At 54.8% G+C, this 16,789-nt stretch overlaps 1 protein-coding gene across 3 annotated transcripts in view; it reads left to right on the top strand.

Annotated features, from left to right (window-relative positions):
• The window catches only part of TMPRSS2 (transmembrane serine protease 2), a 35,742-nt gene that overhangs the window by 5,934 nt on the left and 13,019 nt on the right, over window positions 1-16,789 (top strand). For 2 of the 3 annotated variants that reach the window (XM_077879276.1, XM_077879278.1), the window contains exons 2-6: window positions 3,103-3,173; window positions 5,358-5,580; window positions 9,739-9,825; window positions 10,563-10,682; window positions 15,935-16,061. In XM_077879276.1, the coding sequence (XP_077735402.1) occupies window positions 3,159-3,173; window positions 5,358-5,580; window positions 9,739-9,825; window positions 10,563-10,682; window positions 15,935-16,061 (572 nt within the window). In that variant the 5' untranslated portion in view covers window positions 3,103-3,158. Of the gene's footprint in view, window positions 1-173; window positions 448-3,102; window positions 3,174-5,357; window positions 5,581-9,738; window positions 9,826-10,562; window positions 10,683-15,934; window positions 16,062-16,789 lie in introns of those variants that run through there. The other variant, XM_077879279.1, reaches the window with a different exon arrangement.

Genomic DNA, 16,789 nt, shown 5'->3' with positions numbered 1-16,789 from the left:
CAGTGGCCTCCTGGTCATTTCGGACGTCGGTGCTTCCTGTAGGTCCAGTCCCAGAGTGAGACACTTCCCCTTCTTTGCTTTTGGGCCAGAGAAATTACAGGCAGCTCGACTCCTGTCTTCTGTTCCAAAGTCCGCGGAGGCCGATCTGGGCGCGCTGGGTGTTTCTGGTTCTAGGTTTTGCGGGTCAAGGGATCTCTGGATGAGACAGGCTTATCCTGCGGTTACTTCTGGGTCCTGTGGTGTTTACTGGACAATTCGCAGCTGCGGTCGCCTGCGCTCCTTCCTTCCTTGGCTACCTGGCCCCTCGCTGTTGGGGATCGCAAGGGAATAGGAAGCGTGGATTTTGAGCGTTGACCCATCATCCCCTTCAGAGGGCTCTTAACCGGGTAAAGCCGCCAGGAGGATCGGATTTTCATTTCCTGAAACTTCACCCCAAATCTATAACTGGTGAGATAGCTCAGAGGCACGGGGAGCTGGAGACCGGAGGGCTGAGAACGTGTGCTCAGGCGGGACGCTTCGGGAAACAACGTCAGGGACGTGCTGTGATGGTCTCCCCTGCTTGGACCAGAGGGGAGTGGGGGGGGGTCCTGTCTTGATGGCGAGTCTTAGATAGAGCCCCCGTCCTTGATAGAGCCCCCGTCCTTCAAGGAGTGGACATCGGACAGGTGTCTTCATATGTGATGTATGTGATGATCACATCGTTTAAAGGCTTACACGAAGATCCTCTCACCTGTATATGGGTCACTTTTCTTCATTCCCAGAAAAGTGTTAATCTTTTTTAAAAACTTAAAAAAGCCTCAAAGCTATCAATACGAACTCATTCTTTTTTTTTTTTTTTTTTTTTTTTAAATCTGAGTGGGCTCCATGCCCAATGTCAAGCCCAACACGGGGCTTGAACTCATGACCCTGAGACCAAGACCTGAGCTGAGATTGAGAGTCGGACGCTCAACCGACCGGGCCACCCCGGTGTGCCTCATTCTTGTATTTTAGCTTCACGTGAAAAGTAAATAAATGACCTGGTGCATTTTTATTGCGACCTGTTCCTTGAGGTTTCCTAAGATTAAAAAGCCATACTCACATTTTTATTTATAGCAAGCCAATGTGGGTTTTTTTTTGTGTGTGTGTGTGTGGGGGGGGGGTTGTTTGTTTGTTTTTAGTTTAACGAGTCCAACAACCATTGTGCTCACGAGGTGCAAGGCAGTGAGTGGGCCGGAGCTGGTCCTGTTGCATGTAGCTCCCAGTGGACTTGGGACTCGGGGAGAAGTGCCAGATGCAAATCTGCAAACCTGCAAATGTATCCTATGTCGCCTCCTTCCCTACCCCCTTGGAGGCAACAGTTATCAGCTTTACAATCACCTTTATTTAACAAAAATGTCAGCAGCCCTCACCGTATGCCAGGCACCAAGAGTACATTGGTATCAACTCATTTCACACCCCAACAACCCTGCTCTTATCTCCTTTTGCAGACGAGAGCACAGAGGCCTGGGAACATTTAACCAGCCTGCCCCAGGCCCCAGGTCCCAGAGGTCATGGGTTCAACCCCCGCACTGTGCCGCCCTTTGAGCACCTACTGTGCACCAGGCCCTTGGCAGGCGCTAGGAAGCCCAGAGCCTTCTCATCGGGAATGTGGTCTGGAAGGCTTGGAAGGCCGTATCCTCCAGTCTTCTTTGGTCACTCCGAGACAGCAGGGAGGGGCGGAGAGAAACCCTCCGTGAGCACCCGGAGGGCGAGGGTGATGCCTCAATGGGGGCTTTACTATAAAGCATTCCATGTTGATGGTTTTTCTAGAAATTACGGTTAACTGTTCACAAACATCTGCAAACAACAGAGCCTTCTTTTCATTCCTGCTAACCTTAGAAACTGTCAAAATGGTTCGTTCTGGAATGTTTTCTTCTCTGGATTTGGGGTAGCACGTGACTTAGTGGGTGCATGTGGGTGAGCTTTATGGAATTTTGTTACACGTGTTTATTAAGAAGTGGGAGATTCCATAAGGCTTATTTAGAAAGAAACGTGTGGCCTCCATCTGGTATTAAGTTGTGGACCACTTGCTGCACAGTGGGAGCGTCCCCCTCGTCCCCGTGGGTGGGAACCTTCCCCTCGTCCCTGTGGGCAGGAGCCTCCCTCTCGTCCCATGGGTGGGAGGCTCCCCCTCGTCCCGTGGGTGGGAACCTTCCCCTTGTCCTGTGGGTGGGCACCTTCCCCTTGTCCCTGTGGGTGGGAGTGTCCCCCTTGTCCCCATAATTGGGAGCATCCCCCTCGTCCCCGTGGTTGGGTGCCTCCCCTACGTCCCCATGGGCAGGAGTCTTCCCCTCGTCCCCCGTGGGCAGGAGCCTTCCCCTCGTCCCCCGTGGGCAGGAGCCTTCCCCTTGTTCCCGTGGGCGGGAGCCTCCCCCTCGTCCCATGGGTGGGAACCTTCCCCTCGTCCCTGTGGGCAGGAGCCTCCCTCTCGTCCCATGGGTGGGAGGCTCCCCCTCGTCCCGTGGGTGGGCACCTTCCCCTCGTCCCTGTGGATGGAGGCCTTCCCCTCACCCCTTGGACCCTCTGCAGGAGGGAGCAAGGAGGGGTGTCTCGTGGGATGCTGTTGCTCACCTGGAGCATGAGCTGGACCCACCTGGACCCCCTGGTTAAATCCTCACCCGAGCGAGACTGTGCCCAACTCCACATCCATGTCCATCCCAGAATCAGAGAGGCTCAGGCATTGGCATGATGACACCTCCAGGAAGTGTCAGTGCCATGAGGTGACCCCAGGTCTTTGCCCACCCTTCCCCTCCCTTGACCTTGATGGTCTGTGAGTCACTTTGTGCTTTGCGTCCCCGGGTCCTCCGTCGCCAGAGGCGGCCCGCGGGACATCTCGGCCTCGGCGAGAGCTGAGCTAAGTACAGCGGCCCCGGCCCTGAATGCAGGCAAGCACCCAGCTCCTTCCGTGAGCGTTGGGTGGGGAAGAGGCAGGTGGAGGTGAGGGCCAAGGTGAGTGGGTAAAACTGCTGTTTGCTCCGGAGAGAGCTAACTCTCGTCTGGAATATCTTCTGGTTTTTTTCTCCACGTGTCTCCTAAATATTAACCGGTCTCAAAATAATACAGTCTTATCATTCTTTCTTCTAGGTCATCTCGAACGTCCCAAACCTTTGCCATTACCTGATGCTGCTGATAAAATCAAGATGGCCTTAAACTCAGTAAGTGGTTAATTATTACTTTCCCAGTCTTCTCCGTTTCCTTATTCCTGCTGTTATTTTCCAAAGCGTACGTTGGGCAGCATTTTAAGAGCCGGCTGCGGGGCTGCGTGTGCCCCGTGGACGCTGGTCAGGGCTCTCTCTCTGGGGCGGGTGGGCGGGTGGGAGTGGGTCAGGGTGCAGACAGACCCAGAGCTGTCGGGTGGGTGTGGGGTGTGTGCACTGCTCACCTGGGCCCCTCCTCTTCCTGCCCTGCAGGTGAGTTTCGGGGTGAGCTGTGGCGACAACCAGGGGCAGAAGGGTGTGTGTGGGGGGGTGGGGAGTAAGTCCCAAGGTGGAACAGGTGCGGGGGTCACCGCCGGCCGGCAGACCCCTGTGCAGCCCCTGTGCAGCCCGACGTCCTGATAAAACCGGGGGAGGCTACCCCTCTCCCCGGACGCCCCCCGACGTCCCCCCGCAACAACGCTGGGGGCAAATGCAGTACCTCTGTTCCCTGTTCTATCTCACCGACTCATCTCCCCGGGGACGCGTGCATGCGGTACAGGGTCGTGGTTCCTAACCAACCAGATTTTCCATAGCTCGTATCTGGAAAGCGGACCTTTTGCTTTTCCCTCTTTAGCAGTTGCTGGTTTTTATTTTCACTGGATCCATTTTAAAATTCCTATGCATTGCCCCGGGGCTTCGCTGGGACAGACGCTGTGCTGCCACGACCTTTCCCGGGTGGGACGGCGTGTTCTTAGATGCTTCCGATAGAGGCAAACACAGGCTCTAGGTTTTTTTTTTTTTTTTTTTTTTTTTTTTTGGCCTTCGGTGGCCTGTTTAGATGAGAGATTACACTGGTTCCCTCTCTGTCCACTGCTCTGGTTCAGAGTTACGGTCTTTGGACTCGTGAAGGAGAGCATCGGTGAGTTATTAAGCAGAGGTTAACTCCGGCAGCCCGCACGCGGCTGCGGCTCCGGCTCCGGCTCCGGCTCTGGCTCCGGCTCCGGCTCCGGCTCCGGCTCGTTCCCGTTCCCATATAATCTTGCTTCCCGGGAGGCCCCATTTAAAATGCTAAGCGGTGCCTGGGCTCAGAACCCGGGTCCTACCTGAGACCCCGCTCAACAAGAAGCAGGAGGAGAAGTGAACGAGGGGAAAGAAGTTTGAGGGTCCCCCAGAGAGGACGGCCCAGCCGGTGGGCGATGGGGGAAGGGGGGGCTCGCAGGTGCAGCCAGAGGAGGCAGCGTTTACCTGGGCAGAGGGCTAGGGGGAGGGTGTCGTGCACAGACCCAGCGCTCCCCTCAGAACTGGCTCCTCGCAGCAGGACTGCCGTGCACACGGTTCAAGGGTCCCCCGGTAAATGGTGACACATCGCCTAAGGGAGGACGAGGTGGAAAAGGAACTTTTAGAATAACATGGATAGCATGAGCCTTTAGGTAACTTTCTTAACCTCTATCATGCACGCTCCTCCCTGCAAAATGGGTCTGTCCGTCCGACCTGCATCATCCAAGGGGGGGGTGTGGCCGGTTTCCAGGAGGCAGTGAACACAGGCTCACACCCAGACCTATACACATTTTTTTCTTTTTTCTTTTCTTTTCTTTTCTTTTCTTTTCTTTTCTTTTCTTTTCTTTTCTTTTCTTTTCTCTTCTCTTCTCTTCTCTTCTTTCCTTTCCTTTCCTTTCCTTTTTTCTTTTACTTTCTTTTCTTTTACTTTATTTTATTTTATATCATTTCTTTTTTTTTTTTTTTACTAAATCTCGGTATTGATCATTCACTTTATTTCAAAGTATTTTATTTATCTCTATTTCAAAAAAAATAGTTAACAAACACACACAAAACTGTTGACACTTTTTTTTTAAGATTTTATTTATTTATTCATGAGAGAGAGAGAGAGAGAGAGGCACAGACACAGGCAGAGGGAGAAGCAGGCTCCATGTGGGGAGCCCGACGTGGGACTCAATCCTGGGACTCCAGGATCACACCCTGGGCCGAAGGCAGGCGCCCACCGCCGAGCCACCCAGGGATCCCCAAAAACTGTTGACACTTATTGAAAGTTCTGGTTAGTTCTTGGTCTAGGTGACTTCAGTGTTTGAACCTGAGGGGAATCTGCAGCAGCTTTTCAGCACCTTGTCCAAGTGTGATGGATGCACACCTAACCTCTGGGGTAATTGGGGTTTCCTAGCACTCACCTTCTCTTTCATCGTTTAGGGGTCACCGCCAGGAGTTGGACCTTACTATGAAAACCATGGATACCAACCCGAGAGCCTGTACCCCCCGCAGCCCGCTACGGCCCCCAGAGCCTACCCGGTGTATCCGGCCCCGTACTACCCGCCTGCAGTGCCCCAGTACACCCCGAGGGTGCTGACGCACACTTCGACACCTGCCATCCACACGCAGCCCAAGTCCCCGTTGGGGACTGGGTGCACCGCAAGTAGGACCCTTTTGTGTTTCTTTCCTACAACAGCACCAGCGCTGGGGTCCACCTTCCCCAGGGGGCTCTGTCGCTGACTGTCCTTCCTCTGCGGGGGCTGGTCCCGCACCCTTCCCCTCTCCCTCGCTGTCACAGCTGTCACTGCCTCTGTCACCTCCGGCCTGGGGCCCTGTGAGGGCTGCCAACCTGCAGCCCTCCTTCACTTTCCTTGACCACCCGGGGTGGTCTTCCGAGCTGGGCCTCTGCCTGTTCTTGCCAATGAAGGGTAAGCTCCAGAGCGGGAATCCCGTACCCCCCTCCCTTTCTTTGTGGCATGGTTCCCTGGATACAGCAAGTCACGTTTAAGTTGCTGGACGAGGGCTTGGTGCTCAGCCAGTGAAGCGGCTGGTGTGGTTGGCGCACACGGAAGTAGGTCTCGAATTCAAGGATCTCACGGGCAGAGTGCAGTGCGTATTGCAGGGCGAGGGCTCCCGGGACTGATCCCCTCAATGCCACGTGCTTCCTTCTGACTCTCTCGTTCATCTCCTTTCTTCCTGCGGCCCTCCCAGCTCGTTGTTTTTGTTTTATTATTTTTTTAAGATGATTTATTTTAGAGAGAGCACTTGGAGGGAGAGAATGGCGAGCAGACCCCCCGCCCCCGAGCATGGAGCCCAACGTGGGGCTCAATCGCATGACCCTGAGACCGTGACCTGAACCCAAACCAAGAGTCAGATGCTCAACCCACTGAGTCACCCAGGCTTCCCACCCTCCCAGCTTTGACTGCGGGCTAGGGGAAGGGTGAAGAACTGCCCGGGGAAACCAGTATAGCTGGTACCAGTACCAGCCACTGAACGGTTACCATTTTTGTTGACGATGTTTTTATTTTATTTTGCAAGCTCGCGTGTACATGCAGCTTGTACAAAGAGCAATAGCGAAGTGAATCTCCACACGCCCCCAGCACATCGTAAAGCATGGAAATGAGTCCTTAACACCTGTGCTGCCTAAAGTCCCGGCATGCCCCTCCCCAGGCCCCGGCAGCCCTTAACCAGCGCTGTCACCCTTAGTCCTGCCCGACACTCACCTTTGCAAATGGCTCCTGGTCCTTCCTTCCCTTCCATAATCTCTACTCTCATTTATTCCCTCATTTCCTATCCTTCAGTCTTCCTCCTTCTTTCCTATATGGTTCCCTCTTTCTTTCCATCGCTTACCATCTCCAGGTTTTACCCCTGGAAGACTGGGGATGTAGGTGTCAGGCAAGTGGGCTCCTCTTGTCTGCCTGGGTAGGACGGTCACTAGTATGGATTCCACCCTCTGAACGTGCTAACCTCAAGAGGGGACTCTTGGTTTCTGACCATTGCCCCCCCCTTTTTAGGACTTTATATATTTATCAATGAGAGACACAGAGAGAGAGGCCAAGACACAGGCAGAGGGAGACGAAGGCTCCCTACATGGAGCCCAATGTAGGACTCAATCCCAGGACCCTGCAGGTTGAAGGCGGACACTCAACCACTGAGCCCCCCAGGTGTCCCAATCAATAGACTAGTTTTTAGAGTAATTTTAGGCTTGGAAAATTGAGGAAAAATTGAGTCCTGAGTTCCCACATAGCCTTTCATTCACCCCCCAAGGTTTTCCCATCATCTTGCCTTAGGGTGCTACACTTGTTGCAATCGATGGACTGATGATGTGGATACAGTCTAATTAACTAAAGTCCATAGTTTTACTTTAGGATCACATTCCTAGTACATTTTGCAGCTTTTGTTAAATGTATAAAGACATGTGCATCGTCACAGTAAAATACTTCAGTGTCCTCAAAATCCCCTGAGGCGCGCCCATTCATCCCTCCCTTATTCCCCCAACACGTGGCGACCACCGATCTCCATCGTTCTGCTTCTTCCAGAACGTGGTGTGGTGGGATTCGTGCCGCACATAGCCACACATAGTGTCAGGGCCTTGGCAGTGTCTAGCGAGTTACTCACGAAGCACAAATCCAGAAGAACCCATCGGGAGTGCCAGGGCCACCCTGGGCCTCACTGTATCCGTTTGCTACGGCAACGGTCCCAAATGTCTCACACCGAGTCCCCACATCTATACATCCTGAGGTCTGGGTTTTGGAAAACTGAAGGTCAGCGGTCTGTGAGGCAGGTCGTTGGCCCTGGACGTGGTAGGGCTGCATCAACTGACTAAATTGAGGACGATGAGGGTGCACGAACAGTACGTCGTAGTGAAATGCAACAGGAGCACGATTGCAAATCATGACCCAGCGTGGACTGAGCAGACCCTGATGGCAGGTGCCCATCCACCAAAAGCAGGGTCGGGGCTTCCCACTGCCTACGTGCTCCTAGGGAGAGCTGGGCAGACGGCCGTACTCTCAGTGAGAGGTTAAGAATGCTTAATTTAATAGCTTTTAGCTCGCCAGGTGTGTTATTGTATCCCAGATAAAATACACAGGAAACCCCCTACTCCCCCTCCAACGGAAGAGATCGTCCTTGGCGAGTGAGTTCCAAGGAATTTAGAATTTAGGATTTCCCCCGTGAGCTTCCCCTGCCACTCCACCCAGCTCAGCCCTGACACGTAATCACCGGAGGCCTGGTTCTGATAACGTGGCTTTCAGTGTCACCTGGCCCTCCGCAGACCAGTGGCCTCCGCCTCAGCTGTGCACCTGTTACGACTGTAAATTCACGCCTCCCCTCTCCCAGCGGAACCGAGCTCCTGGTAAGGAGGGCCAGGAAAGTGGTTAGCAGACTCCCAGGCGATCCCTGAGCCTGCTGCGGTTCCAGAACATGCTCACCCAGAGGTGGGTTTGGAGGCCAGGCGGGTGGGTGGGTCAGCCCCGTCCACCTGTGTCCAGAAGCACAGATGCATACAGGGAGTGGCCGGCCTCCCCGCACACTCTGGGACACCTACGTACAGGGTGTCCTGCTGTAAACCGAGGGGCTGCTGAGGGTCTGTTGAATGCCCCCACCCCCCCACCCCACCCCGGCCTCTCCGCCTTTCTCCTCTGAGGAGGGCTCGCAGGAGCCGCCCTGTAGGAACTGCCGGGTGTGGTGTGTCTGGCGCTGCTCTCTGAACCTTGATACGGCGTTTGGTTCACACGTTGACCAACAGTGACCTGCCGGTGTGTTTTGACTGGAGAGCATGGGTGACTTTCTCCAAATGATGTTACTCTTGGCTGAGGTGTGAGCCCAGTGCTCCTGCCTCAAACCAAAGGGCCGATGTCAGCACTGCCGGTGGAACATTCCACGGGGGGCGAGAATGTTCCACAGCTGCCCTCTCCGGTAGAGCAGCCCCTGGCCGCACGTGACTGCTGAGCTTTGGAATTGACATAATGACCTTTAATGAATAGCTACTCAGTACGTTTCATGATAAGTAACTGAAGTGCAAACAGGCGTACGTGGCTGGTGGCTGTCGCTGGGACTCTGGGTCGGCGGCATCCACTCCCTGAACTGTCTTGGGTAAGACGATTTATTCTACCTTGAGGTCGTAGTTTGGGGGCATTATGGCTGTTTTCCTATGCCTGGAATTACCAAAAACAAGGTACTTGCCCAAGTTTTAGGCAATGTTCTACATTAAACATGTATTTGACTATTCTAAGACCAGACATTTAAAAAAAAAAGATTTATTTATTTATTTATTTATTTATTTGAGAGAGAGAGAGACAGAGAGCACACAGGCATGTAGTAGGGAGCCCAGTGCGGGGCTCGATCTCACGACTCTGAGACCATGACCTGAGAGGAAACCAAGAGTCGGCGGCTTCACTGACTGCACCACCCAGGCGCCCTTAAGACCATGGCTTTTTAAAACTTAACGTAAGGGTAGGTTACGTTCATATCATGGCTGCAGAAAGCATGAAACTGGGACCCGCAGGTGGCTCAGCGGTTGAGCATCTGCCTTCGGCTCAGGGCGTGACCCCGGGGTCCTGGCATCGAGTTCAGCATCGGGCTCCCCGCAGGGAACCTGCTTCTCCCTCTGCCTGTGTCTCTGCCTCTCTTTTTCTCTGTGTCTCTCATGAATGAACAAAGGAAATCTTTAAATGAAAAATTCAAAGTCTCACTTCTCACTGTATGAGAAATTACTGCTTGACATGCTGTACTATCCAAGTGGCGGGGACCGTTGGAGAGTGTGACTCAATTTGAGCAAACGCTGCCGCTCCACAGTGTGCTCCCCCCCTCCCTTTCCTAGAGACTAAGAAAGCGCTGTGCATCACCGTCGTCCTGGGGACCATCCTGGCGGGGGCAGCTGTGGCGGCGGTCCTGCTCTGGAAGTTCAGTAAGTGTGGGAAGGGGGCCGAGGCTTTGCGGGGGGCCCTGCCCTCTCTTCTTCCTGCAGTCTCTCCCAGCAAACCAGCTGTCTTCTCTTCCCCTCTGTTGGGTGACAGGGAGGACCCCTCTCACCCGATCTCCTTGTCTGGGTTGTTAGGAGTCACTTGCGTGCATCATCCTCATCTGTGGGTGGTCAGCACCCCGTGATGTTGGTGGCGGGGTGACACACGCCGTGGTGACACACTTTGGGTAGATCCGGGGCGCTAGGTGTTTCCTGGCACTGGTGAGCACAGACTCCCCGCCGTGTAGCCACACCTGTCCCCCGGATCTCAGCGTGCCGTGTCACCTGCTACGTGCGGGGGCGGGCCTTGCCTGTGCCACCTCGTTAACCACAGCCCGGCTTCTTCCACCAGCGCAGGGCACTACAGGCTCATGGAGTTTAGGGACCACAGGAGTCACCTGTGTGGCAGACAGGAGGTGGGGTACTATCCAAGTCCAAGGCCCCGGGCCCCTCGGGGTCCCCCTGGAGGTGATGCTGCGGGGGCTCCTGTGGCTGCCAGCCCTGCCTCCCTTGCTATCGACCGTGGCAAGGACACATCTGCTCCTTATTAAACCAAAGGGGGGGAAAGGTTCTTCTCTCCTGTTGCTTCGGGGCCCAGAGAGTGGTCTCTGGAACTCGCGGCAGGTGCGTGAAGTTTGCTCGGTGTCTCGGGCTGACCGGTCTCCCTCCCGTCTCTCTGCAAGTGGAGGACAAGTGCTCGGTGTCCGGGATAGAGTGCGGCAGCTCGGGGACCTGCATCAGCCCCTCTCAGTGGTGCGACGGGGTCCTGCACTGCCCCAGCGGGGAGGACGAGAACCGGTGCGGTAAGTGCAGGGGGCCCCGGGCGTCCACCACCGACACTGTGGCCGGGCCTGGGTCCGGCCCAGCCACCCGTTCGGGACCCTGAACCTTCGCTCTAACCCCAGATGAGGAGCAGGGCTCAGAGAGGCTGCGCTCCTGGCCCGGGGTCACACGGCGGTAGGAGGGAGACCGCGGGGCCGGGGCCACGCTGATGGTGTGCGTGCGACCGGCCCAGGACGTCCCCTGACAGCAACTCCATGAGCAGAGGGTTTAAGGTAGCGAGTCGGGAGTGCCCTCTGTTATTTTCCAAGCCAGCTCGCCTTTAAGGCGACGTGTATCTCTCGCCGCGGAGGTGGCCTGCCTGATTTTCCGATCACTGTTCCAAGTGATTTCCAGGGTGGAGGAGCGGCTGTCCTGAGCAGGTGTCGTGCTCCTACCCACCGACGGCCACCCCCAGCGTGACTCCCACCCCAGTCGGGCACCTGCCGAGGGGCCTGCACACGGGGGGGCTGCTTGCTCCCCGTGTCCTCTGGGTGGGCCGAGGTGGGCGAGCCAAGCGTCACCCGCCGCGTGTTTAACTGCTCTCTGCCCCTGGCAGAAACTGCTTTTTTGTTCTGACAAGCTTTTAGCTTGTGGTCCTCCAGCAGAACGAGTGAGCCAGCCAGGCCAACGGCTGCGCCCCCCGAGTCCCGCTTCCTGCTGTGCCCTCTGACACCTTCACATGAGAACCTCAGTTTTCTAAACAGACAGAAATTTCAAAATTGTGGTGTCAGAGGGGTCACCAGAAATCGGACAAGCAGCTTTTCCTCTTCTGCCCTCAAGTGTCCCCTCACTCCTCAGGGTTTTGTTTAAACCCGAGGAGGGCTGCGGCGGGCGGGGGATGCGGGTCCCCTCTCTTGTTCCGGGCCACCCCGGGTGAGGACTGCCCCCCTGCCCCTCCTCCCCGCCCCGTCACGATGCTGGTGTAGGGCACACCACTGGGCCTGGCCGGTGGGACTCCCCGGAGAGGAAGGCTGGGCCCTGGATCCATGCAGCCCCTGGGGTCACCCATGTCCCTCGAGCTGTGCCTGCATCTGGAACATGTCCACACTCAGCAGCGACCCATGTGTTCCTTACACTTTCAACACAGCGCCCTGCCTGCGTGTTGGTGACGATGTGACCCTCCCCATTCTCTTAAGAAAGGGGCGTTGAGGTTCATAGAGCGCCCTTAAGCTATCATGGGTGATGGCTTTTGGTGTTTTCATCTGTGTGCACGCACGCGTGCAAGGAGAGACTCCGGCAAGACACATTTGTTCTATTTCCTGCAGACTCTCCCCTTCCTTCTTCTCTTCTTGATGTTTACGTTGTGTTTATTTAAATACTTGGAGTTGACATCCTCAAGTAGATCGAAATCAGGAAGGACCATAGGGTGCAGGGAAAACTCATTCTCCCCCACTCTGCTCACACACACGCACACGCACATGCACGCATGTGTGCCCAGGCACCAACCAATCATCCTACTTTCTCAGGAGCAACACATAGACTTTTTTTTGTTTTTTGTCTTTAATTTTTATTTATTTATGATAGTCCTACACAGAGAGAGAGAGAGAGAGAGGCAGAGACACAGGCAGAGGGAGAAGCAGGCTCCATGCACCGGGAGCCCGACGTGGGATTCGATCCCGGGTCTCCAGGATCACGCCCTGGGCCAAAGGCAGGCGCTAAACCACTGCGCCGCCCAGGGATCCCCATAGACGGGTTCCCCCCCCTTTTTTTTCTTTAAGGTTTTAAGTGAAAAAGCAAATAGGCGTGTGCCTATTTCCCACGGTCCTCATTTTCCCGTGGTCACTGCCCAGCCGACCACGCAGGCCTTGATGCCACGTCCTGAGGACCACTTCTGGTTGGGACGCGGGTCCCCGTGTTCCCCGCGGCGGCCCACCCCGTGCTCCCGTGTGTGGCTCCAGAGCCACGGGAGCTCTCTCTTCTCGGTGGACATAACACGCGTGTTCCAACCACAGGAGCACATTGGCAGGAGACACGCCCCAGAAGCAGAATTGCCAGGTCGGAGCGTTTGCACATCTGTAATTTGATCGACTCACCTTAGTTGCAGTTTGTATCATTTCCACGCTGATTATTTACATAAGACCAAGTAGATGAACATGACGTCGTGTGCGTGTTCTGCATCCCATCAGAACACGCATCTGGTGTGCTTCTAAGTCGCCCACCTCGCAGAGCAGAAATGATTCTCAATGAAATGCACGTCTTCTGGTGCTCGAGAACATCCCCCGTCCCGTGGAAAGCGTTCAAATATACGTGCAGAGCGTTCTCTGCCTCGGAGTATATATATTCTCGAATATATTCATGTGCGTATTGAATGTGCGAGCGTTGTTAACATTAGTTCACTTTCTGCATCTGTTGCCATGGTTTCTGTGACCTTTACCTGTTACGAGAGAAACAAGAATGGCTCGGGGTGGCCCAGCGAGCGCGCTGTTTTGCACGCTTGAGACTGGCCGAGGGGGAAGACGTCAGATGTGCTCGCCACAGAGGAAAGCAAAGCCGTGTGTGGAGATGGGTGTGTCACCCTGCTTGATTGTGGCCCACGTGTCACGGCGTGTGCATGAATCCAAACGAACGCCAGGCCGTACCCCTTAAGTATATACAGTGGTTCTTCATCAATTGTGCCTCAATAAAGCCAAACAATCCCTAATACTTAAAAAAAAAAAAAAAAAAAAGAACTTGAGCTTGAGACCATTTCCAGCTCACTGGCACATCCGCTGTCGTGTTTCCCCAAGTTGCATTTTTTTTTTTTAATTTCTTACTTAAATTCCAGTTAGATAACCTACAGCGGAATATTGGTTTCAGGTGTACAGCGTAGCGATGCAACACCTGGTACAACTCTGCGCTCAGCACAGCAAGAGCCTTCCTTACTCCCCATCACCTACCCTAGTGAGCATTTGATGGAAGGGGAAAAAATAAATCTCTTAAGAGGGCCACAAGTCAAGATACAAATCGAATAGTCTCCTTTACTATCTGCCATGCCACAGTGTCAGTTTTATTTTTAGTTTTGCAATTATGTTTAATTCCAGTTATTTTTTTTAAAGATTTTTAAAATTTATTTATTCATGAGAGAGAGAGAGAGAGGCAGAGACACAGGCAGAGGGAGAAGCAGGCTCCACGGAGGGAGCCTGATGCGGGACTCAATCCTGGGACCCTGGGATCATACCCTGAGCTCACCCGCTGAGCCCCCCAGGCGCCCCTAATTCCAGTTATTATTTTTTTTAATTTAATGGACTTTATTTTTTAGCAGTGTCAAACGTACAGAAGATTGAGCAGAGAGTACAGACTTCCCGAATCCCCGTCCCCCACACACAGCTGCCCATTTTTGACCCCTTGCACTGGGGTATGGGGCTTCCATTTTCATGGATGAGCCAATGATTAATTAATGCATTCTTATTAACTAAAGGTCTTAGTTCACAGTGGAGTTCGGTCTTGCCATTGTGGACACGTGTATCATGCATTTGCGTTTGAACAAACGTGCACTTTCCAGAAGCTCACATGGGGGAATCAGTCTGGAGCCTTTTCAGATTGGCTCCTGTCACTTAGTGACGTGCACTTAGGTTTTCCTCCCTGGCTTTTCCCATTTGATGGCTCATTTCTCTTTAGCACCAAATAATACTCCATCATCTGGACGGGCCACAGTGTGTTTATCCACTCACGTAGCACGTGGCTAGCCTGCACGCACCTGGTATGTGGGATCAATCATCCCGGAAGCATCAGGAAATAATCCGACCTACAGATGCTCACCTCACAGGGGATGAGCCCCCAGGTGTCGGTCCGAACGTCCAGCGAGTGGGCTGGTGGGGGTGGCGATGTGAGGTCTGCGATCACCAGGTCCTCATTTTATATTTTACATCACACGTAGTCCCCCCCACCCAGACCTCCGGGCACGCTTTCACCCGCTTTTAGACTTTGCTTAGGTGACGTCGTGCGGGACACAGCATTCGGCAGCGTGCCCTGGCTCCTGGCGCGCTGTCATCAAGGTCGTTTATATTCGTGCACGACACCCGCCGATCCTCGAGCCATACGGGATCCCGCTCTGTGGCTGCGCCCAGCTGCCCACGCGAGGAGAATGCTCAGAATTCTGGACTGTGGTGACCTCCGGGGAGGGGAGAAGGCGCTGGAGTAGCGAGAGGCTTAACCTATGTTATGTCTATAATGTTTTGTTTCTTTGAACAAAACAGCTGAGGTCGCTCGGGCAGAGCTGAGTTGCTGGATTTAGAGGTAGAGCCGTGGCCCAGGGGACTTGGCTCATCTCTGGGTGCGCTGCCCGGATCCAGGGTGTTGAGCAGGAGGGGTCAATTTATTGTTCAAAATGATTATTTAGAAGATCATTTTTTAAAAAAAATATCCTTGATCTTATTCATTTATTTAAAAGATGCTTTGGGACGGCCTGGGTGGCTCCATGGTGGAGCATCAGCCTTCAGCTCAGGGCGTGATCCCGGGGTCCCTGCATGGAGCCTGCTTCTCCCTCTGCCTGTGTCTGTGCCTCTCTCTGTGCCTCTCATGAATAAATAAATGGAATCTTAAAAACAAAAGCACCACATTAGCTTTATCAAGGTATAATTCACATGCCATAAAATTCATCCTACAATTCAGTGGCTTTTTCATATCCACAGAGAAGTGCATCCATCACCACGTCAATTTTAGAATACTTGCATCACCTGCTCAGGGAAGCAGGAGCAGGGATCCCCCCCGCCCGCCCCCCTGGCTTGTCCCTCCTTCCGTCCCACCCGGGGCCCTAAGCAGCTGCTAATCTACTCTCTGTCGCCTTGGATTTCCTACTCTGGGCGGGTCACAGAGCCTGGGGCATAGGGTGTCTGGAGCATCCACGCAGCAGAGTGTCGTCATGGCTCCCACGGCTTGGAGCATGGGCCGGGGCCTCGCTCCTTTCCCGGCTGATGACGCTCCTCGGTATGGATGGACCGCATTTTGTTCGTTCATCCGTTCGTGGCCGCTTAGGTTTTCCCACCTGGTGGCTGTTGTGAAAAACGCTGCTGCTGCACATCCGTGTGCAAGTCCTTGTCTGAACACCTGCTGTCAGTCCTTTGGGGTGGAGAGCACTTTCGAGCCGGGAAGGGATAGACCGGGGACCCCCTTGTGTGTGGTCAGCGCCCGCGGAGCAGGGGGCCTGAGGCCTGGCACCTCTGAGTCTCTGTGTTGGGGGGAGGGGGGGCGCGGGAGGGCCCGGGTGGCGTTCGGACAACCTGCAGAGACTCACAGACTGTCTCCCTTGGTGCAGTTCGCCTCTACGGACCGAACTTTATCCTCCAGGTGTACTCGTCCCAGAGGAAGTCCTGGCACCCCGTGTGTCAGGACAACTGGAGTGACAGCTACGGGAGGGCCGCGTGCCAGGACATGGGTTACCGGTGAGTTGTGGCCCCAGACGCAGAAACAGAGCAAAGATTCTCTGAGCCCCTCCCCGGAGGTGCCACAGCACACACCCCAGTGCTGGCGACAGCTGTCTCCTTCCCAGCACTGGTCGGGGAAACCAGCAGGGGCCCACCCTCCCCTGCATCTAGAGGACCCGACTCACTGCGCCCAGCCCCGCCGCCTCCCCACCGCCATCCGCTCCCAGATACTGGGGGCGTCTAGTGCCGCGGCCACCAAGGTCCACGGTGCTGGCCGAGGGCCGAGGGCTGGGTGACGCCTGGCTGGGGACAGGCAGGGGGCTCTGGGGGAGATGCAGGGGAACAGATCGTGCTCAATCTTCACAGCGGGCAGGCTTGGGGGATGGCCCTAGAGCTTTTGAACAAGAGAGCAGTGACATCAGATTTACACAGAAGGGGATTCGGTCCTGCAGGGGGCCCCAGGGAGGGTGGGAGAGGCAGAGGGTCCCTCCCAGGGGTTCCCAGTCAGGGGCGCATGGCAGCTGTCTGGCCCCACGGGGAAGAAGGCTGTGTGGTTTCATCACCACGGCCTTTCCCTCGGGGTGTCCCCGTGTGGCTTCCCTGCAATACTAAGAGGATCTCTATATGCCATTTTTCAGAATTAATTACCACTTGATAAGAAACTTGGCATCTGGGCAGCCCCGGTGGCGCAGCGGTTTAGCGCCGCCTGCAGCCCGGGGCATGATCCTGGAGACCCTGGATCGAGT

Source organism: Canis aureus, chromosome 30 (genome assembly GCF_053574225.1).
Source record: "Canis aureus isolate CA01 chromosome 30, VMU_Caureus_v.1.0, whole genome shotgun sequence".
Lineage (NCBI taxonomy): Eukaryota > Metazoa > Chordata > Mammalia > Carnivora > Canidae > Canis > Canis aureus.
This window is presented reverse-complemented; position numbering and strand designations above follow the sequence as displayed.